General features: G+C 34.3%; 1 protein-coding gene across 3 annotated transcripts in view; it reads right to left on the reverse strand.

Moving 5' to 3' along the window:
• SPINK5 (serine peptidase inhibitor Kazal type 5) overlaps positions 1-17,943 on the reverse strand; it is a 69,899-nt gene that overhangs the window by 44,144 nt on the left and 7,812 nt on the right. For 2 of the 3 annotated variants that reach the window (XM_027081686.1, XM_027081687.1), the window contains 4 exons: positions 17,068-17,137; positions 6,071-6,198; positions 4,277-4,343; positions 658-785 (listed from right to left, as the gene is read on the reverse strand). In XM_027081686.1, the coding sequence (XP_026937487.1) occupies positions 658-785; positions 4,277-4,343; positions 6,071-6,198; positions 17,068-17,137 (393 nt within the window). The remainder of the gene's footprint in view (positions 1-657; positions 786-4,276; positions 4,344-6,070; positions 6,199-17,067; positions 17,138-17,943) is intronic. The other variant, XM_027081688.1, reaches the window with a different exon arrangement.

Below are 17,943 nucleotides of genomic sequence, written 5' to 3' on the forward strand. Positions count from 1 at the left end.
GTGTAGGAAAGAGCTCATAGAGTTCAAGGATCTAAAAAAAAATGTGATGAGACCTTTCCTGAGCCATCTTTATAAGTGCCATAATTTATATGTTGTGGGATTTGCTCTTCCCCCAGGGTCAGATGTCCAAGATGAAAAGATAGAGTTAATCCAGTTCACATATGAACATGGATTTTTTTGTGGTCATCCCATCTATTCTGCCACAATGGGGTAATTACTGAAGGAAAAGAATCAAAGTCCTAGTGCCTGCTTTTAACCCTCATTCTGTACTATGACTAGCTCATAAAAAGGCCTACAAAGGTCATGGGAGAAAATGTAAACAAGTATTTTGTAATCCAGTCATCCTACTGGAAATTAGAATCCATTTGTATTAAAAAAGAAATGTATAGCATTAGAGCCTACTTATTAGGTGGTATTATGATTTGTAGAGGACATAAAACAGCTCAAAAATTCTCAACGATATATATAACTGATTCATTTTGTTGTGAAGCTGAAACTAACATACCATTGTAAAGCAATTATACTCCAATAAAGATGTTAAAAAAAAAAAAAATTCTCAACAACAAATATTCCCATGAACATTGTTCTTATTCATCATTTTAGTCACTCTCCACTTCACCTTTTGAGTAACTCCAAAGAAACCACATCTATACTTACAAAATTTCAGCACACAGGGCACATTTGTTGCCATGCATCCTGCCATCAGGGCCACGGACTGGCTCACTCTCCCGTGTACAAAAAAGTCTTCCATTCCTCACTTGGTTTTCATATTCCTTGCAGAAATCCTTTAAAAAGACAAGTAATTACATTTAGCACTTTTCTATTCTTTAATCTAGAAAATGTGCATCATGGATTTATAGTCAAAGAATGTCATATCTAGAAAGTGTTGGTGAACACACACAACGTATTAATGAGAAATAGTAATTACATTGTCAAATTACTCGGTACCTGTATATACTATGTCGTGTATTTATTAAAAGGTAAAAGATCCTAGGAAAGAATAAGGCTGAGCAAATATTTTCTAAAATCAGATAGTTTTTGTTCACTTTCAAATCTATGGAAAAAGATAATAAATAAAAGATCTGTCATGAGGTTCCAACAAAGACATAACAAAACACAGCAGCCAAGACAAAACAAAAGTGTTGCCAATGAGCAGAATATAGAATCTGTAAGATGAGATACTTAAGAGCTACTTAATATGGAACAAGTCAAGAACAATTTTACTTAGTTTGCAAGGAAAAAGGAATAAGATGGTATCCAACAGCATTATGCTTACTCTATTTGTTTCCTCTGTGGATCTGTGGACCATTTTTATATATACTCTGCCACCTTTATCAATGTTCATTTCTAACACTGCAGGTGGAAACCTCAGGAGTGAACCTAATTTTCCTTCATTACCCACTTAGAAATGCAGACCATCAAGACTAATCTTTATTTAGAAAACCTAAAAATGTTGTGACTTCCTCCCAAAATTCAGAAGAGATTTATACACACGAATTTCCTGATTGATGCTTGAATTCAGTATTTTCAAGTTTCTCTCTGTGTTTTGAAAATTCTATTTGATAAGGGCCATATATATGTGTGTGTGGGTATGTGTGTATACAAAAGTTATATTTAATTATATATGATAAATATATATATAAACTTTAAAACACTACACCAAAACACTACTTGATAGCATATATTACTATAATATAATCTATAAAAATGCTTCCTTCTCTGTGGCCTTTTTCAACTGTATGACCCTCATCTTCCCATTTCAGCTAAAAAAACGTGAGCATAAAGAGTATGGTTTATTCACTGCCGTATTATTTACAATAGCCAAGACGTGGAACAACCTAAGTGTTCATCAGTAGATGAATGGATAAAGAAGATGTGATATATACATATATACAATGTGTATGGATGGATGGATGGAATATTATTCAGTCATGAAAAAGAATGAAATCTTTCCATTTGTGACAGTATGGATGGGTTGTAAAGGGTATTATGCTAAGTGAAATAAGTGAGACAGAGAATGGTAATTACTGTATGACTTTCCTTATATGTGGAATCTAAAAAAACAAAACAAAGGAACAAATAAAACAGACTCATAGATACAGAGAACAAACTGGTGGTTGCCAGTGGGGAGGGGAGTGGGGTGGGGTAGGGGAAATAGGTGAAGGGGATTAAGAGGTACAGACTTCCCATTATAAAATAAATAAGTCATGGAGATGTAATGTACAGCAAAGGGAATATAGTCAATAATATTATAAGAACTTTGTATGGTGACAAATGGTATCTAGACTTATCATGGTGACTGTTTTGAAATGTATATATATATATATATATATATATATATACACACAAAATCAGTGTGATGTACACCTGAAACTAACATATTGCATATCAATTATACTTCAATTAAAAAATTTATTTTAAAAAAGAGTGTGGTTTGGAGTCAGAAGGGAAATTAAACTGTGGCTCTAACTCACTGGGAGACCATAGCAAAGTCACATCACCTTTGAGACTTCAGTCTCACTACCAACACAAAGGCAGTTTTCAGAATAGCTGCTCTTTAGGACCTTTTCTAGATCTAGTATTCTCTGATTTTAAAAAATATATAACTCACACTTCATTAGGACACTTTAAAAGAGAATCTAATGAGGAGATATTTGTCTTCAGAGGAGTAATGGGTGTGTTCCGAACTTCCTGGTTGTAACAATCTAGGAATACAGACGCAGAAGACAGTCACCTGATAATCACAGTGTGGTAATAAAATTGATGCTCAATGGTTCCCATAAAAGAAACAATGATAATTTCAGTTTATAAGTTGTGATTCATCCAAGGAGATTCTAAAGAAATGCTGCTGTGTGATCAACCCACTGACAGGTTAATTATGGGGCAAATATTGAGCCATCACAATAATGCAGTCCTGTTCAACATAATCATGTCCAATGACCCCACCAAAACAATGATCCCAGCCACAGACAAAAAGAAGGAAAAGTAGCTGAGGCATGATGAAAGACAAGGGAAAAGAAACTCCCTGTTTATGAAGTAATAAAATGTTGAATATCACAAGATGACCCAAAGTGTTATACTGAAATTTAACAACCACCACAACAAAATTGCTTTTCAAATCTCAGTGAGTGTTGAACACATTATGGATAATTATGAATGCTCTGTGTTTCTTAATTTAAATTCTGAATGCCCTATTTAGGGTGGGACATTTGTTTCATTGAATGGCATTATGAAGTGGAAGTTCAGCTCTTAAATACCAAAAATTGCACCTGTGTCTCCCCTTAGGAAAACATATGCCCTACAATCCACAAAAATAGTATCTTTTTATTAGCACCAAAGGGTGCAGGACACAGAATCAGAATCCAACAGGAGGGTAAAATTGAGATCATTTACCCAACCTCCTTATTTTACTAATAATGAAAATTGAGACCTGGACAGAAGAGATGAGTTGCTCAGTTTCACACACCCAGAGAAGGACTAAAACTCAGGTGTTCTGACTTTTCAACAAAAGACTACTCATTACCAAAGCAGCTGCTATCACTTTCATTGAAAGTAGGGTTTAATAACCTTGGTGATTTAAGAAATCCAGGCTGTGTTATCTACAATGCATATTCAATTAACGAAAGGAATAATTTTTTATACTAGATTGAAAAACTAAATCATCGAATAATTTGAAAAACCTTAATTTTAAGGTTATTTTAAAAACAATATCAATAATTGTTTGAGGTTTTTGTTTAATCAGAAGCATGACCTTTATAATTGCATGCCTCTCTGAACATAATAACCATAATGGAAAAATGAATAACTAATTTGCATCAGTGGGAATATACATAAAATACACCAGTGGATATACTGTTTAAAAGATTCTGGAATTATTTTCAAGTTAGTCCTGTCAAATTTATATTAAGTTGCTTTTTTAACTAATTTATTCAAAGCAAAAGTAATTTACACTAAGTCAAAGAGAAGTCTGGTGGAAACTAAGCAGAATTTAATTTGCATAAACTTTGTCTTCTCTTGTTTTTTTTAAGCAAGCAGAGTATTTTGAGCTTTAGGTGGGAAATGCTATTTTAACTTTGAATCTAGTGATTAATATACTTAGGAATATTATACTAGGAATACTGTACTAGGAATTCAACTTGGGAAACTTTAAAATTAAGGAGAAAAGTTCAATGTAATAATGAAGAACAATGACATGATTGAATTACCTTAAAGGTTCAAGTATAAATTGTTAATATTTATGTCCACAAGAACCAAATTGTGTTGATGAGAAATTTACCTTTTCAGCAGTTCGTCGAATTCTGGTTTCACCTTCTCGCTTGGCATTTTCTTCAGCTTCTTTTAAGCTGTTAAGAAAGGAAAATAGTTGGTCGGTTTATGACTTTATCATATCTTCAGTGTCCAGTTCTGTGCTAAGCACTTCCATATCCTTTGCTCAACTTGCTCAACCCATCCACTTACATGAGACAAGCTTTGCCTGTCTTGAATGTTTGAGCCAGAAAATTGCCAAAGATAAGGATGGGTGTGAAACTGACTCACTGACAATCAATTAGAAGCCTTGTTCTGTAAAACTGGATGGGTGTGACTCCTTGATTGACACACAAGATTGTCAGGAAAACTTGCTCTAACAGGAAGAACCAAGAGCTTTAAAACAATGCTGTGACAAGGATGAAACCAAACTAAGCATTTGAAGTACACGTTGTCATCCACACCCTTATGTATAGCTTTTTTAAACCTTGTAAAGTACTTCATGTACTACATGCCTTCATGTAAAAGCACCCTTGTCAATAAAAGCTACATTGAACTGAGCTTCTAAGTCCTTTCAGATCTATTATCTAACTGCAGTTCAACTTGGAGATAGACAAGACTATCTTAGTTCTACAGAGGAAAAAACCAACCAGGAGTCAGGGAGGTCAGATTCTCTTTTTTAGCTAGCACATGGAAAGAAACACAGAATCATAGAATTAGGGCAGGTTTGAGCACTAAAAGTGCATGCCTCCTAGATAAGAAAGTGGAAATGAGGATGATTTCCTGTCTGGAAACCAGTTATAATAACTATTTTTAAACCTGAGAGGACATGCCCTTGAATTCCACACAGCATACTATAATTTTCAAAGACAGATGTGAAGTCCTTTAATCTGTTAAATCTTTCTCTCTCCTGATTTTAAAAATCCAGTGATATAAATAGAGCACTTTAAGGCTTGCTGACAAACGGATTAGAGAATCTATGCTTTAACAGTCAGAATATTAAAGACTCTGTGGATCTTACTCATATCTGTGTCTCAGTGCTCAGAGCAGTGTCAGGCACTGAGAGAAAGATTAACCCAACAGTTCTTCCCTTTCATAAAGTCCCACCTTTTATACAACTAATAAATCCAGCCACATGACATTATTTTAAATTAGACTGTCATCTTCAGTGAGAGTATCTATACATGCCTGAATGAAGGAGTACATGTCAAATGACTGACTTAGATTATTCCACAAGAGAGCACCTTTTAAATTTTGAAATATTATGCCTTATAAAACACTGTGCATTTTCAAGTCATTATAATTAAATAAATTAAATAACTAGCATAACCGCTTTATCTACTCCTTTTTTTTCTTTTCTTTTCTTTTTTTTTGCGGTACGCAGGCCTCTCACTGTTGTGGCCTCTCCCGTTGCAGAGCACAGGCTCCAGATGCACAGGCTCCGGATGCGCAGGCTCAGCGGCCATGGCTCACGGGCCCAGCCACTCCGCGGCACGTGGGATCTTCCCGGACTGGGGCAGAACCCATGTCCCCTGCATCGGCAGGCGGACTTTCAACCACTGCGCCACCAGGGAAGCCCTATCTACAGTGAGAGGCCCGCGTACCGCAAAAAAAAAAAAAAAAGAAAAGAAACTTTATCAGATAATATGAATTAAAAAGAGAAGAAGCCACTCTGGGAGCAAGGCCCATTTCACCTTATAAAGACAAAGGATAACATGCTTGAGGAAAAGGACTTCATCTCTCTGTGGAGTGGTTCTCAGGATAGCAACCAAGTACATTCTCATCAGGTCCACCTGCTGGCCAGCTTGGGGGTGATGATACTTACAATAGCTCAGCACACATCACACACTTATTGACATGTGTCCTTCCATCAAGACCAAGAACTGGTTCATTTTCCCTTGTGCATCCAAGTCTTCCATCCTTCACATAAGGCCGAAAATCACTACATATATCCTGAAGAACAGGGAAAGAAACTTCACATTTACCATCCGGATGGTAATGCTTACAACACCATTTTCAGAAATTTTATAGAGCCCAGTGCCCCTCTGCCTAGTGCACACTAGCTACCTAGAGCAATGCCAGTCATGTAAAAGTAGGTCAGTAAGTACTGTATAATTCACATGGTTAACTATAGAACTCGTTTACTTGTTTATTCATTTATTAGTAAACGTGGATAACCTATGATGTGTTAGAACAAAGGTAGAACACAATCCTTGCCCTCAACTTGCTCACAATCTACTGGGTGATACAAAGAGACATTTAAAATACAACGTGTTACAGAGAACTGTATTCAATATCCTATGATAAACCATAATGGAAAAGAATATTAAAAAAAAGAATGTATATCTATAACAATCACTTTGCTGTACAGCAGTAATGAGCACAACATTATAAATCAACTATACTTCAATAAAAGAGAGAGTTACAAAAGATAAAACAATGTTACCTTCTCACTGTTTTTCTTTAATTATGGAAAATGTGGCTTTTTATATAAATATGTTATTTATGTTAACATGTAAGGGGTTTATTGTAATTTAAAATGAAAAATAAACATATTTTTCAAGTTCTCAGTTTTTACTCCTGATACAATAAATATCTATAGATATAACTCACATAAACAAAGCTCCTTGGGGTCCTCAATAATTTTTAAGGGTTTAAATGAGTCCTAAGACAAAAAACATTGAAAACCACTATCCTAGAGTAATCCTACTTTCCAGGGATAAATGTATTTGTGATTTTTTAGGTATCTCCCTTTTTTCCCTAAGCATATAAAAGCAAAAGCATATTTACACACATATATTTATCTTTTTCTCATAAAAATAATGCTATACAGCTAAAAAAAATACAATGTGCTAATATCCTATGATAAACCATAATGGAAAAGAATATAAAGAAGAATGTGTGTGTGTATATATATATAACTGAATCACTTTGCTGTACAGCAGAAATTAACACAACATTATAAATCAACTATACTTCAATTAAAAAAGACAAAAAATATAGTTTAAATAAATCTAAAGAAAAAAATACAATGTGCTAAATGTCTTGATGGGGGTAACCTCACTCACTTCCCCTATTATCACAGGCTCACAGAATTTTAGCATAGAAAGAAGGTGTTAGCCCAACTGAAACGTTATTTGGCAACTCATCATTGTGACATAAGCTAGATATTCTGATTCAGAGTTAACTTGAACTTAATTTCTATCTAAAACCAAAGAATATGGTTCAGAACTTAATTTCTATCTAAAACCAAAGAACATTGCAAAACAAATTTTTTGATGTCATTATTGTCATAACAAAAATGTCTTTATTATAGATTTGGAAAACTTAGGACATGGACCTGTGACTTAGTATGGCACACAATATCAAGAATAAAGTAGGATAGACACAAATGTAAAATAAATTTTTGAACCAGAAGATTACACTGAGGAACTCTCCTAGAAGACAATTAAAAAGGAAAAAGAATTTAAACTAGAAAAGAAAATCTATGAAACATACCCCACTCTTCATGTCATATATTTAGGAAGAAGTTAAAAATAGAGTGAAAACAGGTTAAGTCATGGCCATATGTGCTACCCCATTCACTTGGTTGTTCATCTATTCCTCAAAACCCATTACCCATTTACTAGGCTCTAGGCATTCCACTAGACTGTGACACAGCAAAAAAAGAGAAAAGGAATATGTACTCTAACGGATTTACATTCGTTAAATAGGGGAAGAGATAGACAGTAAATACAAAAACTTTAAATTATAACAAGTGCTATGAAAAATAAACTGCACGATATGATAGCACCCAGAATAGGGGCTATTTTAAATATAGTGTCAAGAAAGATCTTTCTGCAAAGGTAACATTTGAGGTGAGATGGCATTAATGAGGAGGAGCCGGGCATTAAAGACTTGTGGAAAGAACATTCCAGACATGGAGAACTGCAGTTGCAAAAGATTTGTGATAGGAACTAGATTCTCCTGTTTAAGGGGCAGAAAGAAGAGAAGTGTGTTTGGAGCATAAGGAAAAAGCAGGAGCGTAAGGAAAAGCTGCTGATTTTCTCTCAAAAATCATTTCTGGAGAAATTGCAGAAGCATGGGGATAGGGATCCAAGCAATCAACTTGGGGCCATCACTCCTCTCCCGCTTCACCAGTGAAACCAACAGCAGCCTACTAGGTCACAGATGTTGGCAGGGTGATGGACAGATCAAAAGCCCAGCTGGGAGGTGATGAAAACAGGTGTAAGCATTTACTACTCCACCTCCTCCTCCTCCAAACCCCAAGGGCTGGTGGATCACAGCCTACAGTGAACAATTCTTCCTGATGCTGACAATTTCTGAGAGCTTACAGATGGATTCTTGACATGGTGAAGTGGCAGCAAACTGGAGTTAACACTGGTTCTAGAACCTTCAGCTCTGAGTCTTATCCTTTGTCCTCTCCTGACACTTACCAGGAGAGGCAGAGGCTGAAGCTTGGCTTCAGTATTTTCTAACTCACCTTAGCAGAAAAAAATTTACTACAGAAAAATTAAAAAGCCCACAAATATTATAATAGGATAAGAAAAGATACAAGGCAAAAGTGAATGAGAGCAGAAGCAAAAATATTAATATATAGAATTCAGTCCCAAATGCATCATAAGTAACAAAGAAGGACATTACATAAAGTAAAAGGAAGAAAAGAACAAGAAGGTATAATAATCATGAGCATACATTCAATAATACAGGCTCTAAATATGTCAAGTGATAACCAATATAATTAAATAAATCAATAACTGGTGTTAGAGTTTTTAGCACACACTTCTCAGAAGCTGATATATCAAAGGAAAAAATTAAGGTACTTAAGTCATTAGATTTTAATAGAAAACTACATCCAAGAAACAGAAAATAAACCTTTTTTCAGAAGATATAAAACATTTATAAAAGTAGAATATTTATCAGGCCACAAAGAAAGTCTTAGGAAATTCCAAAGGATCAGTGTCATATGGCCCATGTTCTTTGACCACAATTCAATAAACAAGTTAATTTAAAATGGAAAAAAAGTACCACATATTTGTAAATCAAATAATGTGTTACTAAATAAATTTGGGAGGGAGGAAAGTTAAGAAATATTTGGCAAAGAATGACAAATGAAAACACTTCAAGTACAAATCTGAGACAGATGAACACTGATACCTTCAAATACACTTGTCATGAAATTTAGAAAGTTAAAATTTAAAGACTAAGTATTGCTCAATTCACTGTAAAATGAGCAGCAGAGCAAATAGGAATGAATAACATAAAGAACAGAAACTACAGAGAAAATTAATAAAAAAGCTAATGTTACAGTTTTCTAGTACAACTGATAAAAAAAAGAAAGAGAAGATGACAATTTAAAAATATATATAGTGATATTGGAAATAACTGAACATTAAGAAATAATACAATGAAAGCATATTGTGAGTATCCATATGCTAATGCATTTGAAAACCAAAATGGAGACATGGCTACAAAAAAAGTAGAAAATACCTCCGCTGGTGTCCTAAGCAGGAGGAAAGTTGAACGTATCAATAAGTATATTAACTAATTGATATACTGGTCTGAGATATTCTCTCCCCAAAATGCCCCATTTCTAATAGACTTAAAATACATTTTTCTAAAACTCTGAATTTAAGGAGTATGTACTGGAGACATAGTTGGGGTTTTTTTTTTTTAAGCATATAATAGTCTCAGCCTTTTGATTGGGATGTTAAAACCATTTACATTTAATATAATTATCGATAGGATTGTATTTACATATGCTATGTTTCTATTTGTTTTTAATATACTCTTGTTCTTTTTACTTCTCTATTCTTCCACTATTGTCTTCTTTTTGGGTTAAATATTACTAGTGCGTCTTTTTTATTCTCCTGCTGATTTTATGCATTTATTATACATGTCATTTTCTGATCGGTTACTCTAGTGATTACAATAAGCATCCTAATTTATCACAATCTACTACCAATTAATACTTAATTCTAGTAAAATATAGAAACTTGGCCCCAATTGTAGCTCTATTTTCTCTGTCTCCTTTCGTACTGTAACTATCATACATGTTATATTTGTACACCCAATAAAACAGCATTATAATCATTGCTATATACAATATTATATCTTTAAAAGAAGCTAGGTGAAAATAAGGGACATATATTTATAGAGTACTTCATATTAACCCCTATATTTACCATTTCTGGTGCTTTTTATTTCTTTTTCTAATTTCAAGTTACCATCTGGTGGTCATTCCTTTAAAGAACTTTATTATTACTTATAAGACAGATCTGTTAGCAACAAATTCTCTCAGATTTCATTGATATGGGAATATCTTCATTTTGCCTTAATTTTATAGGGTAATTTTTGTGGATATAGAATATTGGTTAACATTTTTTTTCTTTCAGCCCTTTGAGCATCTCTTTCCATTGCCTTCTGACCTTCATTATTTTAAATGAGAAGCCAGTCATATATAATGGGTTATTTTTCTTTTGCTACTTTTAAAACTTTCTCTTGATCTCAACATTTTGATCATAATGAGCCCAAGTGTAGATCTCTTTGATTTGTTCCATTTAGAGTTTGTTGAAATTCTTGAATATAAAGATTCATTCTTTCATCAAATTTGATACATTTTAGGCTGTTATTCGTTCAAATAATTTTTCTATCCTGTCTCTGTCTTCTATTTCTGGCATTCCTATTTCACATATACTGGCATTCTTGATGTCTCAAGGACTCTGCGACTCTGTGCAATTTTTGTCAATATTTTTTCCTTCTGTACTTCTTTTGTTAAACTTTATTAATCTTTCTTCAAGTTTACTAATTCTTCTTTTACTATACAATCTCAAAGCTGCTTTTGAGCCTTTCTACTGAATTTTTAAAAACTTGACTTATTGTGCCCTTCATCTCCAGAATTTTCATTTGGTTATATATATACATACATATATATGTGTGTATATATATATATATATATACACACATATACAAGTGTATATGAGGGTGTTATATATAACTTTTCACTGAAAATCTCTATTCATTGTTATTACGTTTTCCTTTAACTCTTCAAATATTGTTTTCTTTAGTGTTGGACACCTTATAAATAGCTTCTTTAAGTCTCTGTCTGTCAAACTAACATCTGGAACCACTCAGACAGTTTCCATTAACATTTTTTCATGCCAACTATGGTTCATATATTCTATTTACTTTGCCTATTTCATAATTTTTGTTGAAAACTGGACATTATGGATAATATAGTTTAGCAACTCAATTTATTCCAAAGATGATTTTCGCTGTTTTATTGTTTGCTTCTTTGGTTGAGCTAAATCTCTGATCTCTTGCTCTCCCATAGTGTGCAGCTGTTGATGTGTATGCTATGAAAATGTTTATTCAGTCATACCTTTGTATCCATTGGGGGAGTGGTTCCAAGACCCCCATGGATACCAAAATCCATAGATACTAAAGTCCCTTATATAAACTATGCACATCCTCCTGTATACTTTAAATTATCTCTAGATTACTTACAATACCTAACACAATTTAAGTGCTATGTAAATAGTTGTAAGTACAATATAAATACTATGTAAATAGTGGCCAGCATGGGGCAAATTCAAGATTTGCTTTTTGGAACTTTCTGGAGTTTGTTTGTTTTTAATATTTTTGGTCTGTGATTGCCTGAATCCATGAATGTGGAACCCACAGACATGGAGGGATGACTGTAGTTTTTTGGTTTTTTTAAGCCTGACTTTTTAGGTTTTTTCTCCCTGGATCTGTGTAACTTAGCAGTAGGCCAATGATTAGACAGAGTTTATGCTCAAGCTAGTAAGGTGTCTATCCTCCACAGATGGACCTGTGTATGTAGGAGAGGGTATTCAAATTTCAGGCTACTTTTACGTCTACCCTAGCATTTGCTTTCCACTGGGATTTTCTTGTGTCTTCTAAGTGCTTGCACACATCCCTATGATTGTCCAGGACTTTATGAATTGCTTAGTCCCTTTTTGTCTCTGCTGCCCTGTTATGAAGACATAGCCAGAAATATGCTTACTGCTATAACCTAAGATCATTCTCCTTACTGGAGTAACCAAAAATATCTCTGGATATGTCAGTTGCCCACTACTCAAAATTAAATAAACCCCTTTCAACATTTGCAGTGCAGTTGCTGATCCACATAGCCTGCTCTGTTTTGGTAGACCCTCCATATCAACCAAGCCATGGGAGTGAGACGGGACTATCATTAAGCAAGAACATCATAGAATCCCATTGCTCTTACCCAGAGTTCAACAGTTTTTCAAGCATAACTGATTGTCAGATTAACATAGGCTGCTGGTCAATTTCCAGAATGCTAAAATGGTTGTTTTACTCAATTTTGTGTAGCCTTATAGTTGTTCTTTGGGGAGGGAATTAGCTGACCTCCTTATTCAGCAATAGTCTGAAGTGCCACCCCCTCAGGGTAATTTTATATTGATTCCCAAACCAGATAAGAATAATTAGCAAGGGGAAAGTATAGACTCATTTCACTTACAAAAATAGTTTCAAATTTTCTAAATAATAACTATGCAAATTCAACAGTGTATTAAAAAATGCATTACGATTATGATTTACCCTAAGAAAATAATAATGATTTAACATTTAGCATGGTTATCAAAAAATGTATTATGTTAATAGACTGAAAGAGAAAAATTGTAAAATTATTTCAATAGTTGCAGAGAAGGCATGTGATAATGATCAAAACATATTCAGAAGAATAAAAACAGAAAGGAACTTCTAAACTTACTAAAGTTTATAGAAAAACACCTATGGTAAACAATATACTTAATGGAGAAACTTTGGCTATATTGCATTTAATATAGGCAGAGAAAGGGCAGATTCAAGTCCATTATCATTGCTACTGTTGAACTACTGTATTGAACTCTAGATCCTCACCAATGATATAAGGAAAGAAAAAGAAAGAAGTGACAAGATTGAAAAGGAAGTTATAAAGCTTCTATTATTTGCAGATGATGTGATCAACTTACAAGAAAAAGACAACAGAATTAAAAGATAAATTATAAGAATTAACAAGATATCATAAAGGTTTTTAACAGAAGATAAACCTATAGAAATCAATAGAATTTGTCTATGCCAACAATAATCAGATATAAATACCATAAACAACAAAATACCACTCAAAAGAGCAATAAAATTACAAATTTTCTAGGTATTGGCAAAAAATACCTGTGGAGAATATTTTATAGATTTCATAAGATACACAAAAGTTATATGAATTAATAAGATATTCTATGCCTTTGACTTGGGCAAGTTACTATTGTAAAAAGTCAATTTTACCCAAATTAATTTATAAATTCTCTGTAGCCTTTACCACATTGAGTTCTCAAACTCAAGTTGGATTTTTAATAAACTTAGTAAATTTTTTATTTCAAATATATATGTGGAAAAATATATATCTGTGCATAGGTAAGTCAACTTTGAAAAAGTGAGATAAGAAAGGGGACTTGTCTTATTAGTTATTAAAGAAATGAACAATATGAACAAAAAAGGGAACTTAGAAACACATACACACCTATGAATTTAATATCCTACAAAGTTGGCAACTTAAATCAATGAGAAACACTGAATGAATGAATTGATCAATTAAAAAACAAAAGTTTCTACATAGGCCAAAGATGTTAGTGATTAGAAATTATGGAGGATTTCAGAAAACTTGGGTGGTAGGAATGGAAATCATGAAAAGGAGTCAAATTGGAATATACGTTGGATGCAAAACCAAGACTTGTTGATGGATTGCATATCAGAGTCATAAGGTTAAAGGATGACATACATAGTAATGAAGAATAAATTGATGATGCAAGAGAGAGAGGATGTCTATAGGAGGAAACTTCTTGAACAAAGCATCTTATTCTGAGAGTAAGAAGCAGGGTTAATTTTCTTTTTATTAACATCTTTATTAGAGTATAATTGCTTTACAGTGGTGTGTTGGTTTCTGCTTTACAACAGTGAATCAGCTATACATATACATATATACCCATATCTCCTTCCTCTTGAGTCTCCCTCCCACCTTCCCTATCCCACCCCTCTAGGTGGTCAGAAAGCACTGAGCTGATCTCCCTGTGCTATGCGGCTGCTTCCCACTAGCTATCTATTTTACATTTGGTAGTATATATAAGTCCATGCCACTCTCTCACTTCATCCCAGCTTACCCTTCCCCCTCCCTGTGTCCACAAGTCCATTCTCTACATCTGCATCTTTATTCCTGTTCTGCCCCTAGGTTCATCAGAACCAATTTTTTCTTAGATTCCATACATATGTGTCAGCATACGGTATTTGTTTTTCTCTTTCTGACTTACTTCACTCTGTATGACAGACTCTAGGTCCATCCACCTCACTACAAATAACTCAGTTTCGTTTCTTTTTATGGCTGAGTAGTATTCCATTGTATATATATGCCACATCTTCTTTATCCATTCAGCTGTCAATGGACACTTAGGTTGCTTCCATGTCCTGGCTATTGTAAAGAGAGCTGCAATGAACACTGTGGTACATGACTCTTCTTGAATTATGGCTTTCTCAGGGTATATGCCCAGTAGTGGGATTGCTGGGTCGTATGGTAGTTCTATTTTTAGTTTTTTAAGGAAATGCCATACTGTTCTCCATAGTGGCTGTATCAATTTACATTCCTACCAACAGTGCAAGAGGATACAAGACGAAAAGACAACCCTCAGAATGGGAGAAAATATTTGCAAATGAAGCAACTGACAAAGGATTAATTTCCAAAATTTACAAGCAGTTCATGCAGCTTAATATCTAAAAAACAAACAACCCAATCCAAAAATGGGCAGAAGACCAAATAGACATTTCTCCAAAGAAGATGTACAGATTGCCAACACACACATGAAAGAATGTTCAGCATCACTAATCATTAGAGGAATGCAAATCAAAACTACAATGAGAAAAAAAAAAAAAAACTACAATGAGGTATCACCTCACACCAGTCAGAATGGCCATAATCAAAAAATCTACAAACAATAAATGCTGGAGAGGGTGTGGAGAAAAGGGTTAATTTTTGATGGGAAAAATCTAAGCAGAGAAAGTAGATTGTTTTCTTTTACAGTTAAGAGGAAAATAACAACAATAAAAATATACTATAATTGCATTAATCTATTCACACACAGACAAGTAAACATCTAGACAGAAATTACTTGAAGGCAAACAGCTAAATATTAACTGCCTTAATTTATAAGTAAATAATTTCCTAGGTAACAAAACATGTAACCATAGGAACTTTATCTAGAGGTCAAAATTATAATTCAGGCATAAAATGGTAACAGAGAAGTATAATGTCTTAATATTCTATCATTTTATTTCTTAAAAATCCTATTTCATTAAAATTCAGTAAATGTGTGTCTACATATGAAAACGTACCACTAGTAATGTTTTAAAACAGTAGGTTTAAGAATGATGTGTGTGTGTGTGTATGTATTGGGGGGATTTTTGTTTGTCACTTTCTTGTATTTTATATTTTTAAACACCAATGATATATCAGTTTTTCATGAAGAAAAAAGAGGAGGAGGAAGAGAATGGATTTTATAGCATAAGCCTCTCTCTAAATGTCACAAAGAAAGGCAGATTTGAAAAGTATCAGTAAAGTTTTCTGACCCTCACAGATTTGGGGGAACATAGAAGCAGCTCCCTTTTGCTCAAAGAGTTTGTAGTTATTGACCAATTGTGTGGTGACTATGTTACTGTTTTAAAAGTGAGACTGGTTGAGCCCGGGCAAAGATTTGGTTGACTCGGTCTACTGCGGAGGCTGAGGTGCTCAGACAGTCCTGAGTAACACTGACAAGGAGAATGGTAGCTTGGTTAGACCAGGGATATTAATGTAATTTGGGTGTGCCTTCCCTGACTGATCATTTTAGTTATGTGTCAGAGGCAGGAGAGGAGGAAGAGAAAGAAGATATTGGAGAAGAAGCTACATGGGAGACCTGGAATAATATGAGTAGTTGTCAGAATACCTGGCAATAGCCCCAGCTTTGTCAATAACTTATTGTAAGACATCGTGACAGAGAGTTCAACAAGTCTGGGCCTATAACTTTTATTTTTTTGTATAAATAAGAATTTTTGTATAATAAAAAATTATTTATAAAGGGAAATGGTTATGTGTTGGGTTGCATCTGTATAGTTTCTTTCATTTTATTTAATTAAAAATTTTTTTTACCACAGAACAGTTTTCTCCAACAAATATTAGCCTGAATCCCAATTTGCAAAACAGATATAAATAAGCAAGTCTACTTGAATTAGGAGAAATCTCCAAGTATTAGAAAATATGTTCAGTCAGAAGAGAAAGAGGAAAAGAGAAAGGAAATAAAATGAGTCAAATGTCTGCTAACACATGTTAAACATTGTAGCTGGCTTTTAAAAGTTAGTTTCTCATTTGATCCACATTCCATTTCACAGGTGAAAAAACTGAGACCCAGATATACATAAATTGTCCGAATTCTGAGACTTGAACTTAAGTTCTACAGTCCCGTGAATTCTCTTGTTGGAGCTAAGACAGGACAGTAGAAATGAGAAACGGCCGTGGAAGGCAGACATCACACTGGCTTACACCACCTCTTAGCATCTGTCAGTGCCCCAGATGTTTTCAGAGAGTTGGGTCATGGGTTGGACCTATGGACAAGCTGTACCAGATATTTAGCCTACCCCTGGACTATGCCATGTTCCCTCCCTTCTAAGTAGCTGGCCTCACAACAGGTATGACCTAGTAATTAAGAAATAAAGAGATCTGAATAGAGTTGAACATAATCTCTAAAGCAAATATGACAAGTTGACTCCAAATAGTCTCACCTTTGCTGGGGCAGTAGCCCTGGCTCTTGCTAAATGCCTGGCCCTTCTCTGGGATTTTGCTTCTTTTTCTCTGGAAGATAGCAAAGAACAGAATAGCTCAGATATGCTTGACCAATTTTAGGTCTAACATCATACATGGTAAACTTAATTTTGGCTATTCTTCTCAGCTTAATCTAGCTTGTCAGAAGTGGAGGTATGTCTGGAAATAACCACAGGTACTGTAAATCTCTCCTCAGGGCTGAAATATATCTCAAATGTGGTTCTATTAAAGGCAAGAATCTTTACTGTTAACTGTATAACTGATTACCCACCTTAATTACTTCCATCATCCAGGTGGTCACCAACTCCAAAATCCACTTATATCATTTTTGGAATGCTCTCTTTGAAAGACCATATTCAGATTGATCCAAAATCTACCCATCTGTCTTGGTCTGAGGTTCCAATCTCTAAGGACCCACAGAGCAAATTCAGCAATTTAAAGATAACTTTAATGCCTCATACAGTCTCCTCCTTTCCAGGTTAAGAAGCCAAGTTTATCCCAATATAATTTACATAAGTAATAAAGATAATAATTGCGTGAGTGACTTCAAAGTGATAAATAACCCGCCTTGTATGTCTAAAGGCATTTAATTTTTATTTTAAATTATTTTTCAATAAATTTATTCTATTTATAGTTTCAGTCTCCTAACAAAACATTCTATGTAACAAGGAGGAAACTCTTTAGTAAATATTACACCTGCTGGTTTACATTCAGCTTTCAAGAGGCTAAGAAAGGATTGTTCAACTTGCCCTGGGAGTCCTTCCTCCCTAAATTTTGCCCTGCCTTCCTTCATCTTCCTACAGTGTCTTCATTAGGAGCAGCACATGTGATCAGAG

This window comes from Aethalodelphis obliquidens, unplaced genomic scaffold (genome assembly GCF_003676395.1).
Source record: "Aethalodelphis obliquidens isolate GAN/ISIS:26980383/991018 unplaced genomic scaffold, ASM367639v1 scaffold45, whole genome shotgun sequence".
In the NCBI taxonomy this organism is placed as follows: Eukaryota; Metazoa; Chordata; class Mammalia; order Artiodactyla; family Delphinidae; genus Aethalodelphis; species Aethalodelphis obliquidens.